The sequence below is a fragment of the Zootermopsis nevadensis genome, unplaced genomic scaffold, assembly GCF_977971745.1.
Source record: "Zootermopsis nevadensis isolate Lab colony 2312 unplaced genomic scaffold, Znev_1.0 Znev_ptg000021l, whole genome shotgun sequence".
In the NCBI taxonomy this organism is placed as follows: domain Eukaryota; kingdom Metazoa; phylum Arthropoda; class Insecta; order Blattodea; family Termopsidae; genus Zootermopsis; species Zootermopsis nevadensis.
The window spans coordinates 7,033,503-7,058,498 of record NW_028259153.1 but is presented as its reverse complement, the minus strand read 5'-3'; the positions used below and the strand labels follow the sequence as shown (position 1 = coordinate 7,058,498).

General features: G+C 41.4%; 1 protein-coding gene and 1 pseudogene across 4 annotated transcripts; both read right to left on the bottom strand.

The window, feature by feature from the left end:
• Nucleotides 1-148: 148 nt before the first annotated feature.
• LOC147873169 (kelch-like protein 10) lies at nt 149-22,856 on the bottom strand. 3 transcript variants are annotated; one of them, XM_087352287.1, is made up of 10 exons: nt 22,743-22,856; nt 10,856-11,010; nt 9,291-9,551; nt 7,620-7,899; nt 5,734-5,970; nt 4,734-4,903; nt 4,247-4,416; nt 3,225-3,386; nt 2,410-2,617; nt 149-885 (listed from the first exon to the last, which is right to left on the bottom strand). In XM_087352287.1, the coding sequence occupies exons 1-10, from the start codon at nt 22,743-22,745 to the stop codon at nt 684-686; spliced, it is 1,848 nt and encodes a 615-aa protein (XP_087208413.1). In that variant the 5' UTR covers nt 22,746-22,856; the 3' UTR covers nt 149-683. The 3 variants fall into 3 exon arrangements, with proteins under 3 accessions (XP_087208413.1, XP_087208414.1, XP_087208415.1); XM_087352288.1 differs by lacking the exon at nt 22,743-22,856 and adding an exon at nt 13,210-13,434; XM_087352289.1 differs by lacking the exon at nt 3,225-3,386.
• On the bottom strand, nt 13,588-24,923 carry LOC147873168 (putative citrate synthase 2, mitochondrial pseudogene; annotated as a pseudogene). The gene is made up of 2 exons (XR_015536041.1): nt 24,440-24,923; nt 13,588-24,213 (listed from the first exon to the last, which is right to left on the bottom strand). The product of XR_015536041.1 is annotated as a putative citrate synthase 2, mitochondrial pseudogene (transcript).
• Between the last annotated feature and the right edge of the window lie 73 nt (nt 24,924-24,996).

Here is a 24,996-nt window from a genome sequence, read left to right as displayed (position 1 = left end):
ACAGCTGTCGCATTTTTCTATTACTCCGTGTGTATCGTAACTAAATTCAAGTTCCTAGTTTTGTGTATTTTGTAGTAATATTTTGTTCTTATTCAATAAAATACTTAACAGTACCTTACAAAATAGAGTGAGTAAATAAATAGATCTGTTAACTGAAAGCGTTGCCTGTTTATTCATGGCATTTGAAAAGGTTGATACTTCTCCAGACACATGGCAAAATTATTCGATATATCGGGGCAACTCAGCCAAATGTACTTGTGCAATTTCTTAAAATATCACAAGCAGATCAGAAATCGATACAAAATTCTCAGTGTTTTGCCTTCGTAATGATGTTTTCCTAAACGATGTTCATGAAGCAAAACATTTAATCTTCCCCTGAAGTCGTGAAGACGGTTTCGTAACTAGAAACATGTCGCCACAAGTGGATTTATTTAATACAAGACGTAAGGTGAAACTGCTGTGTGTTGATGGATGGTAATATTGTAGATAAGGTTAAACGTCTCTAAAATAATTAATTTCAATAAGAATTCTTAAGCAGAAAATAAAGAGGAGAAATAATTTTTCCTTCTTTGCTGCAAGCAATATTTCTCTCTACGTTTTTGTAGCTCCTACATCAATTCAAATTTGTACATTATTTTCACAATTAAAGTAATTAAAATTAAATTGTTCGTCGTGGTTGTAATTTAACACTCTTTTACGATTCGCCTTCTTCTTGTTAGCATTTCTCCTCCTTCTTCTTGCACGTTGCTCCTCCTTCTTTTTTTGGTTTGCTCCTCCATCATTTTCTCTCTGTGTTTGTAGGCGTAATCGCTTGCATTCGGTAGGTTCTTGATGACACAAGTCGAGAGAAAGTTTCTACAAACATTCATCTCTGCCAGTTGGTACCTGCAATTTGAAATATTAAAAGTGAAAACAAACCCTCTTTCATCACCCATCAGTATTACCTACACTCAAGACAATTTTAATCAGTTTTCACTGACACAGTTACAAACATTATGTAGCTCTACATGCGATGATGTAGCTCATGAAGGAATACGTCTTCTACTATAAATAATGTATTTACTATAAATTAATAGAAATTTAAGTTGAATGTCGGTGCATTAGTGTAAAGAAATTCTCCATTTTCTTAAAAATATATACACTTTTACATTTGGGGTTCTAAAATACCAGAGATTTGCGTGTAGAATAAGTATAAAAGAATTATTTTTGTGAGTCCTAAAATGTGTTGACCTAAAATAACCGTGTATGATGGGTTTGATCTGTCTTTGTGTACAATGGAAAACTGCTTTAACGAAAGGACACAGATTCCACCGAAATGTCGTTGCTTTTAATTTGTTTCTAGGCAATCTTAACAAAAATTACCCCAATCGGAATGCAATGCACGATTCCCACACCATATTTCAGAACAGTTCCCACGTGATCTTTCTCTTACTCATGCACATAGAAACTCGGCCAATGCGCTATTATAACGTAATACATTTTATTACATCAAAGTGGAGGGAGAGGTTACCACTAATTTAGGACGCTGTCAAATGGCTTGTGTTCTGCGCAAGCTACGTGTGGTACACTTCATAAAACCATTATCTTAGGTCAGAATAATAAATTTAATCATAAATTTTATTTGGAGAGATAAGCGTGTCTTGTTTGAGATATGCGCCCATGAAAATATTTCCCGCTTTTAGCAATTTATTTTCAAAACAAATTTTGTTCTACCAAACATAGTTCTGGAGAGGTTCTGCTGGACATAAAACAGACCTTAACCAAGATTAAATTAATTTCTGTGGGATTTCCTACTCTTACACAAACAGGTATGAAGAAATTTGTATTCTGGGATGTTTTTGGAGCTGCTTACTCACTCCGTCAACAGATTTCAGGAGACTGCGTGGTCAAACACGCCAAGAGACAGCCATTTTGAAATAAACTTCCATCAGAAACGGGAACATGAAACGGTAGGCGTCGTTCAACCTGAAACTGGACTAACACTTTGATGAAAGCCGAAGATTATGGCGATGCAAATGTACTGAACGCGAGAAACGTCCTGCTCTAAGAGAGTGCCACTGATCAAAGAAATTTAGTCAAAGAGCCTCTTACTAATGCAGTTACACACTACGTCTGATTATCTATTAATTTGACCTCTGTTTTAACGATTCAGCTTGATCGCAACGTCGCCCTGCCTGCTTTCATTCTACCCCACTCCTCTCACCCATTTTTCGCGCGTTGTATTCATTGCCCCGAGTAAGCAGTAAGAAACTCTGAAACGTCTGTTAGTTACTACGTCACTATTCGGCGCTGCATCCACAAGATCGCGGTTATGTCGACCGGAAATGATTCACTTCCTAGAGCTTTTCGAAAGTAACAGTTTGTGCCCTGAACAATCATAGAAAGAAACAAAGAAACAAAGAAACAAACCATCGATTTTCCTTGTCATGGAAACATGCGACGTGTGAGACGAAATCTGTCCCGTTATAATATCCACTGATGACGAAGATCATATCGTCGATCGCTTCTGTGTTTAAGCCACGTGCATAGAAGTTCATGTAAGGGATCTTGATCCACGTGTCTTCTGCAGCGTCATACTTTTCGGTTCTGATCACGCCTGATGTCTCGTTGAATCCTCCTGCACACATACACACATTCAGTAACAGGTCACAGGATATAAAAGAGCTGTCAAAGTGAACTTATTCTAACCCCATTCAGCGGGACCCTTCTTGATATTTATTACTCTGTCAACTGGCCACGAAATGTTTAGACTTTACGGAGCGACAAGATTCATTACCTTATGCGAAAATAGCTTTCAACCACAAAACAAGATGCACTGTTCAAAACGGCGTTACACGAATAAGTGATGAAAAGCAAAGACTGCGAAGGAACTGCTTTAAACCGTCTGCTTTTTGGGGATAACAGCACGGCAAACTGGAATTTACTTGCTAAAAGAACAAAGTATTTACCTTTAAAACTGGGACTGAAAAATGGGGCATACGTTATTTGAGATACCATAAAAGATAACGCGTTGTTAGTTTTGATAGTTAAATATTCTTTGAGAAGAATGTAATCGAAACCAAGAATCTGGGTTAAAATTATTGACAAACAAACTCTGTTATGACAGGACAAAAATGCTGTTCATAAAATCTCAGTCAGTCAAATAAAACCAGGAAATCATATCACAATAGCAAATTCTGCAAGAAGGACAGAAGACCATCACTCAGAATGTCCATAGTTCTCACCTAGGGCGTACAGACAGCCGTGGTACTCGACGCAGGAAAAAGAGGCACGACGAGAAAGCATTGGTGCAACGAACGTCCATCGGTTGGTGTCGGGGTCATAAACTTCCACCGAGTTTAGAGGACTGAAAAGATTAACACATCCACCAGCGACGTATATTTTGTCTGTAAAAACAAATTAGCTAAATGACACGAACTGTACACATATTTGTTTTAGGGAGAGCCATTAAACTGCTCCTTGCAGAGCACAGACATGGGACAATCCCTACTTAAATTTGTAAATCTATTAAGTCCCCCTTCGAGTCACAGAAACTGCACAGACACGGCCGTCTCTGTTCATTTGTTTCTTTGTTTTGAATGCAGACAAACAGCGTGTCAAAGAAAACGAGTTTAACTGATAAAATTTAACATAAACAGCATAAAATGCTTAAATTAATGCATAATGGAATGGTGGTAAGTTACATCTTCTGTGAAACGGATTTTATTAAATGTGGTGCCAGAGATGTATGGTACGAGCTGCTAAAAGGTGCTCTACATTTATAATACAATGTGCTATTTACATGAGATTATTAACTGTCTCAAAAACATATTATATCTGTATTATAAGAGAAACAGTTTAATAGTTTGATGGTTGTTTACACTCACTCCTAGTGCACGCTAAAAAGGCATAAGACGACGCACAGGGACAGCTTACGAGAGCAGAAGAATCCATCACGCACTCAGAACTTCAAGCCGTTGCAGTCTGTGAAATAACGTAGTCCGTAACACGGATAAAAGAATATGGGACGATGGAGGGAGGGAAACTAACTTCAAGAGCGAAGGGGAATGCCTTGATGATGAAGGCATAAAGTTCGTCCTAAACGTCGGCAGAAGCCAAACGACAGCCATCTTCGTACTCGCCGCCGTAAGAACCTCAAATCCTGAGATTCCTTCAACCGTTCTTGCGTTCTTACACGCGGACAGACAGACAGACGCCTCACCTTCTGCACTAACTCATACACTACTCTTTAACAGGATTTACGTACCATTCAGTGCAGCCGCACTTGCACAGATTCGCCCTGTGTTCATGGGAGCGATCATAGACCACTGGTTCGACTTTCGGTCGTATATTTCCGCCGTTCTGTGAATCACACGACAAGCCACACCGCCCATGGCGTACACTGAACCTCGCAGAACAGCCACACTTAATTTGTATCTGAAACGAAAAATGTACATGCTCTGCTATGCTCATTTATTACTGATTCAGATGCATTTCCACTCGCAGAACGCAATTGTTCGCTCGTCATTGTTGAATCGTAACTCAAATGAATTAACAAGCAAATCGTATTCTTATAACGAACATTATTTCAAATGCCCTCTTACCTCTTCACACTTTGCTCGATGCTCCTGTATGTGAGTGGTACAATTTTACATCCCCTGCTCGCATTTATATTTTGACTAACGGAGCGACTATCAGCTTTTGAAGAAGAACTCTGCTCCAAGGAGTTCCTTAGTTACCGATCTGCATCTTACCTGCATTCATGCATAGGCGCCACCTCGCGGCATGTCTTCGTAACAGCGTTGAAGCAGAAACATGAGCTTAAGACTTCCTCGCCGTTGCAACCACCGACGACGTAAATGTCGAATCCGACTACTGCCGTGCGATGGTGGGCTCGCCGGCCGATCGAATCGACCCCCTCCACCTGCAGGAACGACAGGTTATGTCTTTATGTTTCTTTGGGTCATTTGGTCAATAGATGTGAAAGTCCTTACGTTATAATCCAAGCGACCAACCACCGGAGCAAAGGTACAACCCAAAACAGTGGACCGAAATTGCTACACATGTTGGGAGGCACTCGACAAATACCGTGAGAAATCAACTTGGAGCAATCGTGGATTTATGAGAGGCGGAGGAATCAGGAAGTCCCGAAGAGAAGCTCTTGTCAAGTACGACAGACAAATGTAGAATTAATTTCTGATCAACTTCAGACATTTTAGGTTCGAATGATGGCAAAGACAGATGTTGATGTTTTGGGTTTTATCGACGCGAAACTGGAGGCAGTACGTCCCCTATTCCCAGTGTGTCAGCCTTCTAATTCACGAGGAGGTACCACGCAGATAGTCAATGTCGACATTGATCAGTGTTTCATTTATTACGTTGAAATCCACTGACGAACAACGATGTCTAAGATCAGCAGACAGGTTGCCATGACAGTTGATGTAGGCCTCTTATTGTAAACGATATTTAAGGCAAATTTCACATCCTTCGTCGATTCCTATTAGAACATGAATTGTACATGAGACTTAAAACCTGTGTAATTCATGTATTTATTCTTTTTAATTCATGTCTTTGGAGCTTTTCTTCAAAAAGTGTTCACTGCAATGGAAATAAACGAACACGAAATAAAGAGGCTAAGAGGTCCTTGTGATTAAATTTAAATAAACAATTACTTAGTGAAAATAAGGAAAAGTAGTTTTTCTCGGAGGCGTCATTTAACAAGGAGCGGTAATAGTAGAAAGGAGTGCAACTCACCACAGTCCACCGGTCTGCTCGTGCGTCGTACGCTTCGATCACATCTGTCATTGTTCCGTCGCGATACCCACCAATAGCAAATAAAACGTCCTGTGGGATTTGCGGGTAGGCAATCCTTGGTGTAATGAATTCCTTGTACTTCTTCGTCAAACTTTTCACGTCGTCCAGGAATGTGAGCGTCTCCGAGATCACGGCTTTGCACGCCTTATTTCCCGTTACGTACGGGTGCTTTGACACCTGTTGAACAATTAAATGTGGACCTTATGGGCTTTTAGCAAGAGAGAAGTCATATTCCATTCCAGAGAAGACAAGAAATTCACACATAATTTGGTTGGGAACTCACCGAAATAGACTATGGTATATAAAGGTTAATACGTTTTTTGTATTATGTAACGACGCTCTTAACAAATGCGCAGGTTGTGGAGAGTAGCGAAAACAGAGTTAAATCGACCGTAGAGAATTGTATTGAAATATGTTTCAACAGAAATTTAAATACTTCAGTAAGGTTCGCATTTTGAGTTACATTCAAAAATGTAACTTATTTCTCGTCTTTCCCGTACGAGATGCAGTCTGCGACCAACAGATTCTTTTTGTATCAATAACTTTAATTAATCGTCAAAATTACGTAACATCTAAAGACATTTATGTTAATTAGTTGCTTGGGGTTTCAAGGGAGGCAACCTGCTACATTTTAATGGTTGGGTGGAAGGCCCGTCAACACAGCAGCGTGTGATTATGGGCTCGATATCTATTATGAGGCATTGCATGTTTCGACCTTATTTGGTCATCATCAGGTGGTTCTCTTTAAGTGTTCGAAACTAGTAGATAGGAATGCTAAATTGTGAAAACATTTGAAGCAGATAATATTTTCAGAATTTGTGCGATTGTTTCACAAATGTTCGTGAGAGGTGAGAGGCTGAAATCACAGGGCATTTGACCTAGAGTAGAAACATTTTTTCTCTGGGGTTGAAACGCATGCTGGAATGGAATAAAGGTTATCATAAGTTGTATGGCTGCTTCGTGAGGTTACGTTTAAAATATTAGAATGCTACAGCTGTCTATGAGGTAATTTATTCTCGGAGGTAGAACGAAATTTTCTTGCTGCATATTTCCGATATATTTTGTCCCTATGTGGTCAATCATCTGAAGATTTTCATGCTGAAGTGATCTCGGGTTGAATATATATTTCATCGGAGATGCGTGAAACTATTATAGAATCTAAAACACGCTTCTTATAGCAGTAGCATCTTTGGTTAAGTAGAAGACGTGATTTATCTGTTGGAGGATTTTCTTATTCAAGGTGAGTGGACGTTTGAAAGTAGTTAACGGTGAAATGCTGTAGTTGAACTGAAACCCGTAAACCGCTTAGATTATAATCGAAGATTGTAGCTCAAACGGACTGTCAAACATACAGACGATGAATAAAAGACTGTTATTAGCTCCAACCACATATCTGCATAAAATGACGAATATAATATTTATTTTGCACATTCACACACATATACGAGCGTGTTGCCAGCGACAATGACAGGAAGTTATTGTAACCATGGTAACGAAGGCAATCTTTGGTTATCTTACGCAGAAAAGTTTGCACGGAATAAGGCATTCAAATCATTGTGTATTTTTTACGATGTTATTGCAAGATTTTAACCAGAAGTGGAGTATGTCAACAGATTCGTTAAAGTTCATCAGTATTATATCTAATGAACATCCGTTTAGACGTTTTCGATCTGGAACTGCGAACAGACAGACAGAGAAACTGGCTTACACCAGGCGATTAGTAAGGCTCACGATTTGACTTAATTACTTACTAACATGTGTTAATATGGAATTGAAAATGCGAACTTCACTTCCATAAACATCCACGATTTCAGGGGCATACTGACCACCTCCTTGAGAAACGTTTCGTCAAGTAGTCCCAGTCTGACGCCCTTCAAAAGGCCCGCGATTTGACCTTTTCTGCTGTCCGGGTGGCGGTTGATCCACCGGAGAATGCACTCCCACACAACTTTCTCGTCCTTCACGTTCAGTTCCTCGGACTCGATTATTGCTTGCAGCTCCTCTACAGGCAGTTCCAGCAGTTCTTCGCTCTGCCGAGACAGTTCCACGAAGTGGCGCAGAACGAAGCTACGAGCGTGAGTCTTGAGGTCGGCGAAGGAGTGTAACCTACGACAGCGAGGGTACGTGCCGACTCAGAAACCATCTCCTTCGAGATCTCACACAATGAACACTAAAGCAAGAACTGGTTTCTCAACTATTTGCACAACACAGTATTTCGCCTGCAGTTTTTACCTTAACCGTTTGAAGCCCTTATGAACGAGACTGAGGGCAGACACGTGGAGAGGCAACGCTGAGAAACGCTCCGTTTAACCGTGGCAAAATAGAAAGTTGTCGACTCTGAAGGTTCCCAGGCAAAGCACGATCGTCCTCGTGATAAAATTATAGATTGAAACAAGGGCACGGTTTACGCAAGTGAAGAAGGCAGTGAGATGAGTAGTGTAGAATTTTGAATTATGTCATTAACGTTGGTGAAACAACAGTGTTAACTGTGTGTTTTAATCCAGTGAAACCTTGTGTAACCGGACTAAATGGGGGGAATATCGAGTCGAATGAGCCGATAAGTCGGACGAGCGAGGGAAAGGGGAACGTGGTCATTGAATTGAACGAATAAGTAGAGATTCGATACAGATTTTCCTCGTCGCCGAATGATGAGGGTGTGTCGCATGCACAAGCCGACGGCAAACGCTACTCGTGAGCGCTGTTCTATTGAGTCCCTGTACTAAAGAAGTGAATTTATCAGTTATTTTGTCCATCACATGAACTGGAAATTCTGGTGTGATTCTGCCGATGTCAGTTGATTAGTTTGCCATGTCGTCATAGACAAGAAGGAGTGAGGGTTCAGCTTCTACGGAAACCAGCAGGCTGTTTTTTTGTATTTGCCCTATAGTAAGCAATTATCTAAATGTCTTGAAGTGTTCCTAATTCTCAGCAAAATCTGGGTGTGAGGTTAGATCAATATCTGTACCGCATGGACATCGCTTTAAACACTCTCGCCGGTTGAAATCGATCCCAACCGGTCTGGTTGAAAGTCGGTCGCTTAATGCGGGAATCATATAATCGAGGCTCGGTTAACAGAGGTTTTGCTGTATGCAGAAACATGTGGGGCTGAATCTTGATTTTGATGTTGGGAGGATTATGTAAGAAGCAAGAAATTCCGCAGAGAAAGAAAGAAAGAAAAAATGAAAGGAAGAGAGAGGAAGACAGATTTAAATATTAACCTGCAATTGGTCGCGATTAACGTTCCACATGGTGAAATGAGTCATCTGCTGATCATAATGACGATCAAAACATATACAGTTAAATAAAACTTTTAAATTACAGGGACGTTAATAATAACCCGCCAACATCCTTGACCTACAACACATTATAATTTGCCCATCCTCAGACAGAGGCTTTAATCTCCGACCCGGCAGTCTTGGCTGCTGTCTTTAGATAAGGTCATTCGCTTCAGCGACGAAGCCTGGCGAAACAGTAAATTTCAAATGAACACCAATTACCTTGCGACACGCAAGATGCCGAAACAGTTGTCGGCGTCTATCGTGTCCTTCGCGTCCATGAGGTAGTCGCAGCAGAGTTTAATAATGTCCGGAATACACAAGTAGTCAGCCGCCACAAGCAGCTTACATGCGTTGTCGGAGCGGATGTCCACCTCGCGAAAATAAACATAATCCAGTATCTGGGTCATCACGACAGAGCTAATTCCGTGGAGGAGAATATTAGTCGCCTCACCGGTGTGCAGTGTTGTCGTGAAGAGGGCCCTGAAACGTCACGAAGCAGTTGTCGATTTGAAGAAACGGTGACCAGAAAATTACAAGTCATGCGCATAAACTTTAAGTTTTTATGACTCACGTAGCCAAATAAAAGTATCCGTTAGTCAATGTGGTGGATGAATTTTTGCTACCTGAATAATTAAAAGACTCCCAGAATGTGTACTAATGGGACCAGATTAACTGTGAGGTGGGTGAAGACCGGGCGAAGGCCTAACATAATATAACTTGCAAATCGGAAAACAAGCAGCTAGCATTTGTACTATAAAATGGTCACCCCGTTTCTTACATACCCTTGACTCCTTCAAGAGATATCTGAGGTTATGACAACTCCTACAGAATTTTTAAAGCCACTGCAAATATTTCAACACACATCGCAGGCTGCACATTGCACCGATTGATCAGTTCGTAATATGAAATCTATTTGCTCTGTCAAAACATTTTCCAGACAATAAACAACTTAAAAGAAAAGCCGATTTTTCCATGTGACCTTTAAAAAGTGATCACCAACCTGCGAACAATTTCCTATTACAAACTAAGGGATTTGCAGTGCAAGACAAACGGAAAGATTTGATTGTCAGAAAACTGAAAGAGGGGCACATCTTGTAACAAGACGTCTGGAACGTCTTTTGGAAAACAGAAGCAATGACTCACGGTTATAATTCATTTCTCGTTTCAAGAACGGACCGCATTTTTATTTAAAACACAAGGAAATTTTCGTATGCACAAATTCTCGAACGATTATCTCCTAATAATAAAACATTTCTCACGTAAGTCTTTGTAAGAGTTTATTTCAGACAGAGCAACACACACCAGTTTTCAATGTTCCGGGGATTACCAACTTTCTTCTGGACTTTGTCAGTCGTCTTTGTGTATTAAAACCATGTCGTTTTGGAAACGGATTGTTTCTATTTCTCCCTCGAGATCGATTGACTGTCACCTTGGTTCAACCGCACTTAAAAATTGGTACAAAAAACCACGTACGTCTTCTGGGATGTTGCGTCGTGTTGTCTCTTGGGACGTTTCAGAGGTGCTTAGTGCCTCCATCATCAAGAAAATAAGGCAGTAAGTACGTCTGAAATGCCACTCAGTTTCTACGGCGCAACGCCCAGAAGACATTAGTCTTCTTCCTTTCCGCCGTGAAATTTCCTGACAATGTTCAAATAACAAAAGACATTCAGCCATATAAAAATACAGGTTTCTGCATCAAAGGGATAAAACATTTCGCATACGAATTGAGGTCTGTTGTGTCCTTAATTCACGTGTTAATCAACTACGTAAGTTAATAAACAAACCTGAAATATTCGCTGCTCATCGACAGAATCACTCTGTGTACTGGAAAGACGCCGCCGTCCTCCGACCTCAACACCGCGTCACACAAGAAGTTCCTCTCTCTTAGTTTATTCAGACGGACAAATGCTTCTGTGCGACTTTGGTTTAACTCCATCTCCTGAAACACAGTCCATCGCTGTTACAGGTTTTTCTTCATACTGACGCGTGTGCACATCAACTGAGAATGACTGAGAGGGAACACGATACTGAGAAGAATATCTGGTCTTGCGAGAGAGTTACTAATAAAGGAATTCTGAAAATTGAATAATATGGAGCTTTATAGATCTCTTCACTAATTAATAAATTGTAGGCTGTCAGATCAAGGATGATGAGATGGGCGGGGCATGTAGAACACATGGCAGAGACAAGAAGTACAACTTTTTAATCGGAAGACCTGAAAGGAAAAGGTCACTTGAGCGTCCTATGCGTTGCTGGGATAATATTAAAATGGATCTTAGAGGTGAAGTATGAACGTGTGAATTGACTTCATCTGTTTGTGGATGTGGCTTAGAGGCGGGGTCTTGTAAACACGGACATGAAACTTTATGTTTCATAAAAGGCGAGTCACTTGATTACCTGGGCTACTGTTAGATTCTAAAGCAGGGCTTCTGCTCCATGTTCTCAGTTTGTTTCATTGTTATAGAAATGCCTATTGAGATTAAATACAAAATGACAAAGCTCTAGATGTGACTAATCAAACTAATTAAGAATCTATATAGACGGCTTACGGAACACGAAATTTCAACACCGAACTAATGAAGCCCTCCATGAGACCCTGTCCTCTGCCAACAAAATCCAGTCCTCTTCAACTCCTATGTCCAATAGATCACGCCTGAGATTATCCTCCCATCTACGTATAGGTCTCCCCAACGTCCTCTTCTCCTCAGGCTTTCCAAAAATATATTTCGCCCCATCCATGCACTCCACATGTCCCGCCCATCTCACTCTTCTTGACTTAATCACCCAGAAGATGTGACTTATTTAGGCAATATTATGTCATGCAGCGTATTTGTCAGAACTCGCATAAATTTAAATCTTCTTATATATAACCTACGTAGACATTACATATAAAATATTAATGTAATATATAAAGTCTTAGATGCCTCTACTATGAGAATCGATTTTAAAGTAATTACGACAAAATTTGCAATAGAATGTATGTGACCTTTGATGCAGGACCAGGCAGTGAAATAAATTTTGGAAAAAGAATGCTACGCTTTTTCATAAGTATAAACATTTTGAGTTCTTCTCTCTCTGTAGAACTAAAAGTGCTAAAGGGCTTACGTGATTAAGAAATTTCCTGCCTAAGTTACACATGTATATGAACTATGAGCACATAATGTAATTTAAATTTATCAAACGAACGGGAGAATTACAGTTGGGAACAGTTACAAAGGCTCTAATTTGTTCTGCGGCGTGCGTAGATCAGGCCTACATCACGCTACTCACACACTGTAATGAGGAAGATATTCTACGAAAAGTCGATTGAAGCTCGGCTCGTCAAAGAATAGCCCACTTCCTTTACTCAACCACAAGTGTCATTATCGTGTTGAAACATCCTGCCACCGGGTTCTATCCTGAGCCAGCTGCATCTAGTTCACTCGATTGAGACCCATCTCCTTAAGATTCATTTTAATATTATCCTCCCATCTACGACTAGGCCCCCCAACCAATAACTTGTAAACAACACTCCACTGCCCACTTCTTCCTAACAACATCGGGTGAGGAGCTCGTCATTCACTTTTCTCTATTATCTGTCCCACTCCCATTTTGGGTTCAAATATCTTCCTCAACACTCTGTTCTCAGAGGCCCTCAGTCTATGTTCCCCCCTCAAAGTGAAAGACCACGTTTTGCACCCATAAATACTTTGCACTAAATAACAGCAAAGATTTCCCGGATTTAATCTGCTGATGTGGGGAGATAATGAGAGGGAGATTCGTCGATAATTAGGCTTGTAAACCCGAAATAAAAATTCTTGATAGTTGCCTGAAACGCGTTCATAATGTCGATGTATCAAGAGATGTAAAGTGTTAGAACTGTTATTCAGAATACGTATATAACCCACTTCTTAGCATGCATATATTTTAATTAAGTTTCTAGGCTACTTATCACGTTTTATCCCTTAAAAATGATAATTGCCTACTGGAATATTATTTCACTATCAATGATGCCGTGAACAAACAGCAGACAATCTAATATTACTCGAAATCGTGTTAAAAGACGACAAGCCTAAATCTCTTACACGACCTGAGAAAAATGCTGTTGAAGAAACTTAAATGTGATGAACAATAATAATGATAAATAGGATTCCCTTACCTCAAACTTTGATCAAGAGGAAGAGACTACGATGTCCACCGCCAATGATCAGTTTAATAAAAAATAAAATGGAGAGAGTGGAATGCAGTTTCACAGACTTCTTAATAATTCTTATATAAGAAAAGAACTTGTGATGTTCTAAATGGTTTTAACAGCACGAAATTGTCTGCTCTACGACGCACTTTTTCTACAACCGACTCACAGCTGAGCTCTTTCCCCAATGACGAAAGCTGATTGTTGACGGCAATATATACTAATGCAACAATGCCGACGAAAATTGTGACGTAACAATTAGTTTCTTAGGTAACATAACAATGCACGCATGAGTTCATATAAAAGCTGACCATTATTGTTCAAGGCAATAATGAAACACAACAATGCCGAGTAAACAGATGACGTAACGATTAGTTTCTTAAGTAATATAACAATAGACACAAGAGTTCACATAAAAGCTGCTCATTGTTGCTGACTGCAATAATGTAACACAACAATTCCTAGTAAACATATGACGTAACAATTAGTTTCTTAAGTAATATAACAATAGACACAAGAGTTCACATAAAAGCTGCTCATTGTTGCTGACTGCAATAATGTAACACAACAATGCCGAATAAACAGATGTAACAATTAGTTTCTTTGGTAGCAACAATGCACGCAGTAGTTCATATAAAACTGGTCATTGTTGTTGCCGGCATTAATGTAACACAACAATTCCTAGTAAACAGATGACGTAACAATTAGTTTCTTAAGTAATATAACAATAGACACAAGAGTTCAAATAAAAGCTGCTCATTTTTGCTGACTGCAATAATGTAACACAACAATGCCGAGTAAACAGATGACGTAACGATTAGTTTCTTAGGTAACATAACAATTCACACAAGAGTTCATATAAATGCTGACCATTGTTGTCGATCCATATTTATACATTGTTGATATGGATCTTAAACAATTTCGTTACGCTTTTTTGCCGAATGACCCTTCCACATAGACGTATTTACGTCAAGAAAGTTGACAGTGGAACCACGGTTCAGGAGAACTTGACGTAAATACGTCTCTGTATTTTAATTACTACAGCAACCCGCTCCGTTCGGAGCGATTTTTCTAAAATTGGTCAAATGTTTAAAATGCAAGCAACCCACCTAAAGGGGGCTTTGTTGCGTTTCAAAATCCTGTGTAAGAAACTAAACTAACTCTCCGAATGGAGGGTTAAAACACTTGTCCAGCCGCGTTTTAAAATATTGTGTAAGAAAAGAAACTAACACCCAGAATGGAGGGTTAAAATACTTGGTCAAGTGTTTAAAAAGCAACAAAACCTCCTTCGAGGGGGTTGGTTGCGTTTTAAAATTTTGAGTAAGACGCTAAACTAACATCCTTCGGGGGGTTTAGTTTAGTTTAACCCTCGAGTAAGAAACCAAAATAACCCCCCCCACCCGAATGGGAGGTTAAAACACTTCACCAACCCCCTTCGGTGCGACTGGTCAAATATAATGAAATCCAGACAATTTTAAGTAAGGAAGAGATGCCACAACAGGGGAAGGAATCCATAATTATTCCTATTCATAAGAAGGGGGACGAGACTGAGTGTGGTAATTACTGAGGAATTTCGCTGCTGTCAACTTCATACAAAATTCTATCAAACATTCTTTTGGCAAGATCAACTCCATATGCGAATGAAATTATTGGGGATCATCAGTGTGGGTTCAGACGAAACAGATCAACGATTGATCAGATATTTTGCATTCGTCAGTTACTAGAGAAAAAATGGGAGTTCGGTGGGACCGTACATCAGTTATTTATAGATTTCAAAAAAGCCTATGATTCTGTGAAGAGAGAAGTGTTATATAATATTCTTATTGAATTTGGTATACCAAAGAAGCTAGTGAGTCTAATAAAAATGTGCTTAAATGAAACCTGTAGCAAAATTTGCGTAGGTAAATATGTATCTGAGACATTCCTTATCAAGAACGGTCTAAAACAAGGAGATGCTTTGTCTCCTTTGCTCTTTAACTTTGCGCTAGAATATGCCATCAGCTATTGACATTTGCTGATGATGTTAATTTATTGGGGGACGATATGAGTACAATAAAGAGGAACGCAGAAGTTTCACTAGAGGCTAGTAGACAAGTGGGGCTAGAAGTAAATTCAGAAAAAACTAAGTACATGTTAGTATCTCGTCATCAGCAGACAGGTGGGCAGAATTATCTTAGGGTGGCTAGTAAATACTTTGAAAGTGTGACAAAGTCCAAATATCTGGGAACAACAATAACATCAAAAATTATATTCCTGGGAAAATTACAAGGTGATTTATAATGTATATATATGACTGATATAAAGAGACAGAAAGAAAGATGCAATTGAGGAGAAATGAATGTAAACATTCTATTGTAGATTTTATAAGTTCGAAGCAGTTGATATTATTTCGTTATGTATAAGAGAGGTCTGATGACAAGCTCCTAAGATGCTACATTTTCAGGGGCATAGGTTGGTAGGTCTAGGCTGCATCTAAGTTACAGCATCAGCACTAAGGTGCTCTGGTTACGTGCTTAAGTTGGCCTCGTCTGTGCCCTTGGATGGCTACGAGTTCAGTGGCGGATGTTTCTTTTGACTGGGCTTCGTTCGTAGCTGCAACTTCTCTGTTTGGCGAGTCTGTGCTGCTCCAGATATTTTTAATTGTTCTTTTTGCATCAATACATTTATCAGGAAGTACTTCCCTAAATTCAAGAAAATGAATTTATTATTAGAATTAGGAATAGCATCGTTACGGAAAAGTGAATGTGAGAATTTATAAGATCCGAGAACATAAAATGGACGAACGCGTGTTGTCAGTCTTCGTGAGGTTACGAGATTGTTCCTGAAGAAGGGCGTACCAAAAAGACTTGGATGCCAGGAGAGTGGAAAACCAATGTGGTAATTGTATGGAAATAATTTCATTGTTAAAGCGTGGAGCACCGGCCACGCTCCTTCCAACGACCTGTTCGGGGCCATCGGTTGCTTGGAGACAGCATCGTCCGAAGGAGGCCGCTTTCCCGCGGGCATACGTTGGTAGGGCTGGGCGCGGGTGCGTCCTCAGCTAGGTAATTTAAGAAAATAATTGAAATCGTTCAATAAGCGCACAAAACTAAACAATAACTAACTGGATGGCTTACGGAACCCGAAGGTTCATCACCGAACTAACCAAAGCCCTCCACCGGACTCTGTCCTGGGCCAACAAAATCCAGTCTCCTTCAACTCCTGTCTCCCATAGATCCCGTCTGAGATTATCCTCCCATCTACGTCTCCCCAGCGGTCTCTTCCCCTCAAGCTTCCAAAATAGTGGACCCAACCAACCAGATGGCTTACGGAACCCGAAGGTTCATTACCGAATTAACCAAAGCCCTCCACCGGACCCTGTCCTGGGCCCACAAAATTCAGTTTCCTTCAACTCCTATCTCCCATAGATCCCGCCTGACATTATCCTCCCATCTACGTCTAGGTCTCCTCAGGGGTCTCTTTCCCTCAGGCTTCCCAACCAATGCACCTCTTGTCCCATCCATGCGCGCTACATGCCCCGCCCATCTCATCTTCTCGACTTCCTCACTGTACCAGTCCAGGTTCCTAGTTAGACTCCCGAGATGAAAGGCAGACCTGCATTAGGCGTATTAATCTGGCTCATATAAACGAGGGAGGCGTGATTTGATATTTGGTACGCCTTACTTCATCCACATTTATCGAGTTTAATAATTTTGGCTTTGTTAATTTATTGGATCGGAAGACAGTGGCGACACTCAGCGGCTTGAACGTGTTTCTTCCAGACTTTACTTTTAGCGACGACGTGACGTAAAAGTTATTTACGAGGCGATAACTTAATTCCTTCCAGGTGTGAGATAACGGTTGCCGAATTTACCGGCGTCAGGGGGGGACGCATCGGATAGCCGTATTCTATTTAAAATTTGAAAACAAGTACAGAATGCCAATGTTTTTCTTGCACACAGATTTTGTGTACGTAAACAACCGATTCATTGCGCTGACGTGAAATAAATGTTAGTGGTTTTGCATCTGCGCTTCTCAAGACGTAAATTCGTCTCCATTTGCGTAGGCCAAAAGATTTCGAACCACCGCCTCCCCCCGTGTGCGCCTTGAAGGCCGAGAGAATCTTCTCGCCGGCTAGAAAATGATTCTCGACAATCTCTTGCGTGCGAGCTCCATCTCGATCTGATGGCCGAGTGACTCAGGGTCTTTCATTTTAAGGCCGGAGAAATGAAATCTTGAACAAATTTCTGTTTGCCCTTCGCGGTCCCTTTTAATAAGATGTATGAATTCAAGTACTGTTAGGAACTGGTCTCATTTCCTTTTTAACTTGCATAAGACGGGAATATGGTGGAAATATGTTCTGAGAGGATCGCAGTTCCTTGTTTGGATACTGACCGTGTGAAATATTTTTCACGGACTGTCCCACTGTCGCCAGTGCGTTGCGTAATAACTACGTCCTGTCTTTCGATTGACAAGACTTTGGCGACGTCTAAACATCATTTCATATTCTCAGAGCTGTGCTTTCTTTCGCGATAATTGTTTTCGAAAGTTCAAGACCAGGAAAGTGAAACAGAAGTCACTGCACATGAAGAATGCTTGATAAGACGACGAATGAATACGCTCATGTCAGTGGTGGATTGTTCTATGCGGCAAAAATAATTTTAAAAAATAGAATTTCCTAATAGGAAGATGGGACATTTGTTTTATAACTTCATCAGATATAAAATATTTTTATTCCAAGTAAATACGACAGCGACACACACGATGGTGTTCCTTCGCTCTGTGTTGTAAGGCTTCAGTTTTCTCTCCTGCCTCCTTTCGCTGTTATCAGGCACACGAAGTCTTGCCAGGAAAACTAGACTAGAAATGGGGCAAGGAAGAAGGCTCGAATGATGTGCCGACAGCCTCAGTTCGACTCCAGATCACGTAAAACACGTGAGGAACTCGGTCCGACAAAGGGTTAATCTATTTCAAATAATTAATAAATTTAAAATAAAGGCGGATAATTAGAACATCAAATAGAACATTTTTTTTGGTTGGGGTCGATTCCTAAGAAGTTGTCGCGGCCAATCAATGCCATGTAGAAGGACTTTCCAGCCTATTTTTTATTGCGCGAGCAACCTCGACAAAATTTGGTCTGTGTGCGAGTTCGATGCGTAAGACGTGGACTGTATTCAAAAATAAGCTGATGATAATGTGAAGAATTTGTAAAAAAAAATGCAATCCAGAACCCAGGATGGGGTGTGTTTATTTCTAGCGCATTTTTACAAAATAAATTAGTCAAGTGACTTACGTCTCCACAAACGAAAAGCTCGTGACCTGCACTCAGAAGCAATTTTCTTTTCCTCCCAAACTACGCCGAACCGAAGAGGTGGGCGTGGCTTGTTCAACGTCGCCCAGACAAAAGCCTCACGTGATAACTCGGTCAGAGAGTGAAAGAAAGCGAAGTTTCTTATTTTTTTAAATTTTAGGTGTTTCCGAGTTTCGTATTTCTGGAGCTAGAAAAAAAGTAGCTGTATTTGTGGAGATCCTTTATTACTTTTATTGCTGTTAATTTTGTTGTTTAATATTTGGTAGTGGAGTAGTCTGGACAAACGCAAGGCTTTCCCCCTCCCCTGACCAAAACTTTGAGGCATTTGCCGCGCTGAGAGGCCGTGAGTCGATGTTCCACCCACGCACGTGCGTGGCTGCTAATTCGAAGAAACTCGTAACAAAAAAACCGATACGAAATACATTTCAGCCTTTCACAAAGTGTCCCGAACCAAATTATTGTTTGCTCTAACCCAGAATCGCGCTGTCACAAGACACTAGAAAAATAAAAAAAGGTTTTTCAGACAAGCTTTAGGTGGAATATATTTAGTCAGCACTTCACAAAATGGCCCCTTGGGATTCTCAGACACTGTCGTTTCAGTGCATTTCAGGTTAAAAACTTAACTTATGGAATTTGAACTCTGAAATTATATTAATTCAACCGTGGATAATATATGAGGGGATGACAAGGTCCATCTAGATAATCGTCCCAAATAGCAGAGAGGAAGTACCCCAAGGGATGCTGTGATATCCGGAATATAATTTATTCTAACTGTTTCACCTTCTCGAACCGGTTTGCTGAGGGGTCGCTGAACGGGGTGTAGTTATGCAGACTTGAAATATATTTTATTATAGAGAATACAAATCATGTGTTCAAACTTCTGTCACTCCGCCCCCTTTATTAAACCAGTGGTCTCCAAAGTAGGGGTCGCGAGATAATTTCAATTTAATATTTTTTCTGTATTCTTGTATTGAATTTTATTTGTGATGTTATGATGTGATGCTAGATTAAAATGGCCGTTCCGCCACCTCTCTGATTTAGCCTGTCACACCGGAAAGTCGTGTAGTTTGGACACTTAAATTTTGTGGCAGATTCCAAATGAGTTTCATTAATGAGTGCTATGGACATGTTATTTGTTTCTAAGATATTTATTAATTCTGAATTTTTCGACTTGACGCCTCTGGCATTCCAGAACAAGATGTCTGTGTGTCTGAGGAACCTACCCATGAATTGGGAGACCGAGGAGTTGTTGAATATTATTGGGAGGGCGCTGTCATATGGGTGCCGCATGAATTGCAGGAGCATTCCTGAGATGGAATTCAGAAGATACTGGAATGAGAATTTCGGATTGAAAGTCCGAACAATTTCAACAAATTCTCTTGTCTGCTGCTGGGTATGAGAGTTTCCGAGTCTCAGACCAGGTGGAGGGTGTGGGTATTGATGTGTGCGTTCGTGCAATGTGTGTGTGTCTCTCTGAGACGCGTATTCTTCTTCTCCCTCCCTGAGGTGTTCTGTGCTATGCGTTTTGAGGGTGGTGTTAATCCCCATGGTTGCGTTGGTCTTGGGGCCTAAGGGCCGAGATTTTCGGCCGAAAGAAGATTCGGCATGAGCGACGTCCTCAGTTACTACAGAGAGAGCGGGAGAGACTGGTCTGTCCGGAACCGGCGAAGAAATGCCGGTTACAAAATTCGGAGGCTTGCTCGCTGTAGCCTGTGGGGTAGTTTGTGTTGACGTGTTGCAGTTAGCACTGTGTGCAAGCCGGGGGTCTGGCTTGGCGTGTTGCTGTATGAAATTATATTTAGAATAAAGGTCAAGTGGTTGACTGAAGCTGTATGGGTGTGGTGGAGGAGGCTGCCTTACTTTCGAGCTGACAAAGTACAGTGGCTTAGTCCAGGCATTTGCCGCACCCATGGGGGGGGGGGGGAAGTCACGGAATGTTTTAGGGGGCGGTCGCTGTGGTTGGGCTGTGACCCCCGTTCCAGCAATTCGTTTTAAACTTTCTTGCAGAGATCTGTTCTTCGTCTCCCTCTCCATGCGGTCACGGAAGAAGGGACACCCTCTGTACTTTGAGCCGTGCTCCCCGATCTTGTACAGGGCGCAGGTCGGCACAAAATTTGGGATAAATCTCTTTTCACATTGCCACGAGCAATGACCATCCGCGCAGTGGGCACAGGCCGGAGGGGCCTGACAATTTGCCTCCACGTGATAAAACTGTTGGCACGGTTCGCACCTTATAAGGTTTCACAGAAATTTGTATGAAGCAGAGATGGAACAGCTGAGAGATCTTTCGGCTCTGGGGAACGTTGTCCATTTCGACTATATGAATTGGCAGAGGGGTTTTGTCTCTCCAAGCGGTCATTGGGATCACGGTTTGAACTGCCAGACCCAGTGGGAGTAGTTCATTTTGAATGGTTTTAGGAGGGGTGGTTGGCGGAATGCCTTTTATAACCACTTTGAACGGCTTGGAGTTGTTTGATCTGATTACATTAAACGGGACCTAACTATCTTTCAGGAAGATTTGTAGGTTTAGGTAGTCCTTATATGTGGAGGTTTGCCATGCTATTCCTGATTTTATACTGTGAGTAGTGAAGCCCAGCGGCTGGAATTTTGCGTGAAAGTCCTTATTTAGTCTAGTCATGTCACCTACATAGTGGTGGTGAATGACTACCTGTGGGAGTTTTGCTCGTGGGGCGTATAGGTTTTGGTTATTGTTGTGTCCTCTCTTCCCAGAATCACGGGTCTCAGGGGTGGGAGAGCAAGGTAAAGCAGTGTGAATTGCGTCTTCAATTATTGTGGGCTTAGAAGTTGCAAGTTTTTGTTTCTTTTTGGAGGTAATGACAGTGAAGTCATCTCCCTCCAAAATTTCGTCATGATTCAACAGGTCAGAGGATGCTGTTGTAGATTCAATCGGTTTCTGCGCACTAATCCAGTCAGTTTTAGTACCACCCTGGGTGCAGTGAACCTCTGTTTGTGCCAGAAGGGCATGCCACTGGCGAAGCTGCCGAGGCTCTCGCTCCTTCTTTGTGTTCTGAGGGGTCAGTGGGTGAAAGGATTTGACCCTGTTGCCAAATAGACGTTATTTCTGAGTCTGAAATTCCTGACAACGAACTTTCTAAGTCAGTACTTAATGGGGACCGAAGTGTATGTTTTGCCTGCTTTTTCAGTTTCGTGGGTTAGTTTGTCTTTGTCCGTTTTAGATGTCACTTTTGTTTTAGTTCTTCGGCCTGAGGTTAAGTTGAACAACCTTTGGTCTCACCATCCTGATTCACCTGTCAGGAGTTGTAAGCCCCTAATGTTCTTCCCTGCATTTAACTGTGGTTCGTATTCCCAGGTGTGGGAGGGCACCAGCCCGCCAAACTTGCTTCTGCGGTGGCGCTTAGCTTATGTTGACACCGTTAGATTTTGACTGAGGGTGACCGCCGGGTGGGCACGGTGTATGCTGGTGATCTTTTCTAAACCACAGCTTTGACTTTACACAGATCCCGCACGGTTTCTCGATGATTTCTTGATCGCACAAGTCAGCGGGCCCGGCCGAGTTTTACAGTCCTAACTACCTGAAGCCCGTCACACGACTCCCTTACTGTGCTGAGCTGGTAATCAGTTCTTTCCGCCCCATTGTCACCACACAGAATGTAAACTCGCTTTCACTTAACAATCGACGTCAAGTATTTATTACCAATGGTACAGTTCTACTTAAGCCGGCCAAATTTCTTAGAAAGTCACAGTACAGCCAAAACAGTAATGACCATCAACAGCACTGGTATTACTCGTACGACGGTAGATAATCCCTAGTGTTAAGTCACCACACTTAAAGAAGTTAATAAGCATGAGTGACTCACCCGAAATTTGCACTACACAAGTGACACAACATGTAATAAGGCACAGTAGACTGTTAATACTTCAAACAATGGAACTCCAGTACACACAACCAGTTCTTAGGATATCAGTCCTTTTACTCTGGAAGCCGATACACGTAACACGTCTGTACGCTCTCGAAGCCAAAGCTCAACTGCGTAGGGGCGAAGCTCGTCTAAATATTATATAAGAATTCAATCCGTACCGCAAAGAAATCATTACACTTCACCATTACAAAGATCAACCGATTAATGCTCTAAGAAAATGATCGCTGTTTACCCTGAAAATCATGCGAAACCCACAAATACATAACAAAGTGTTACTGATTGTTAAAGCATGTGGTACATACACTTACCATTAGGCTCTTAAGACTTCTGTTCCATCAAGAATTTCGGCCACTAAACATGCCTTGTGTCTCTTGGTTTTCTGCAAACTTTCACTGCGCAAGTCTCTAAGCGTTGATGTTTTTCATTAGTTCCTCAGTTGACAGTGACTTGGGCCGTTCAATAGGGAGGCCACGAGCCCTGTCCATACCAGAGATTCCAGCACTCCCAAGGCACGAGATACACCAAACAAGACCGTAATATTGAAGAAGTACACCGGAGTGAGCGTCCACATTGGGCTACGGATTCTTGACTTTGCCTGTCTCCATGAGAATGGGAGGAACCAGTTTGTACACCTGCGACACCAGGCTGAAAAGTGGGTCGTTGGGCAAATGTTTCTGTGCGAACTCCATCTGGCAGGCAAAGCGTGGATCAATCTTACGAAGAACAGTGTGACCGTAGCCTGGAACCACCTGTCCACTCTTTAATGTTCTCCAGATGAACTCTTTCACTGCGTCGTCTGACGCGTTGTCTCCCAACTCTTTCTGCAGTTTCTTGAGGAATATTAACATCTCCTGATTCGCTGAACCGTGAAGAGGGTCTGCGAGGCCATCCATACCAGCTGCAAATGAGAGGTACGAGTCCGACAACGCCGAGCCAACAAGGTGAACAGTGTGGGCACTCACATTGCCTCCCTCGTGATCGCTGTGGATTGTGAGGTACAATCTCATGAGTTCTGTAAACTCTGGTTTATCATAGCCCAGCATCTGAGAGAAGTTTTGCCTCCAATCCTTGCTGGCATCGATGGCCTCAGCGCCCTTACCATGATGGTACGTGTTGCAGTAGATGGTCGCTGCTACGACGGGGAGTTTTGCGATTAGATCCATCGCATCTTCGTAAACATACTCCCAGTATTTCGATTTGTGTACTCCAGAGGAGTATGCCCGGGCAAAATTGCTCACCGAACTTCCTGCTGTAATGGCACTGCTCAACTACGACATGGGATGCAGGGTAGAAGGGAAGTTGTACAACACTGTCGCCACGTGTGTTGGTAGAGCTGCACGTTTTGCCCACTCCTTTGAGGCTGCTTGCACCTGAGCTTGATTTGGAACTTGTCCAATGATGAGCAGCCAGAACACACCCTTGGCCTTAGGAAGTAGTTTCTGACATTCGGGAATTGAGTAACCACGGAAACGGATTCCCTCGTCAGGATCAAGAACAGATGTCTCGCACACCAACCCCTTGATGCCACACATACCTCCATACATCATGTCAACTGTGACGTGGCCGAACTTGGTTGCTCCGTAAGCTTTTCGGAAGTTCTTCACCCTTTCCTGCTCCTCAGGAACCTTCTTCGCGAGTACAGCTTTGAGGTCGGTCGAGTATGAGAAGTTGCGCATAAGAGCTGTCAGGGCTGGTGACATTTTCTGTCGTACTTCGGTGAATCGTGAAGCTGTCATGAGAAGTAAAGCCGTTTTTGCTGCCAGATTTTGCAGACCGAAACTGCAACACAAAGTGAAGCTCGTCTAAATATTGTATAAGAATCCAGTCCGTACCGCAAAGAAAGGTTTACACTTCACTATTACAAAGTTCAAACAATTATCTAATATTATTTGAAATTGTGTTAGAAAGCAAACAAGTTTAAATTTCTTTGAAGTGTTCGTAAGTTTCAATGAAACTGTGTAAATATGTTGAGGAATATAACAATAAAATAAGAAATAGTGCTTACCTATCTCTTCGTTCAAGGGAAGATAACCTGTTATCCACCGGCTGTAAATATTGAATTGATAATAGAATGCACAGATTGTAGGACAGTATTAAAATTCTCTTAATACTGTATGTTGTTGTTCTTCAGTAACATAACAGTATGTTGTCTGAGACGTACTTCTTCTACAAGCGAATCACAGCTCTGTTCTTTCCACAGTAAGGAAAGCAACCAAACCAACCAAAAAACTAACATGCGCAAGACATCGTCCCTTTCTAGGTAACACATTCCTGTGTACGAAACGTTTCCATACAAATTCTGTGTAAACATCTTGTCTTTATCTATAAGCAGTTACAGTCCACAGAAAGCAGTATTCCTAGTAGCAACCAAATAAGAGCTAGTACAAATGCTTATGTATAAAATAAGGTTTTTTTCCCTCATTTAGAATGTATGACAAAATGTTTACATCATCAGCAATACAAAGCACTGAATCTTTTCAGACTGCATAGTGTCACTATCAATTGTGTAAGCAGACAATCTATTCTTTAGTGCGTACTTGCTGTATAACAAAGTAGCATTCT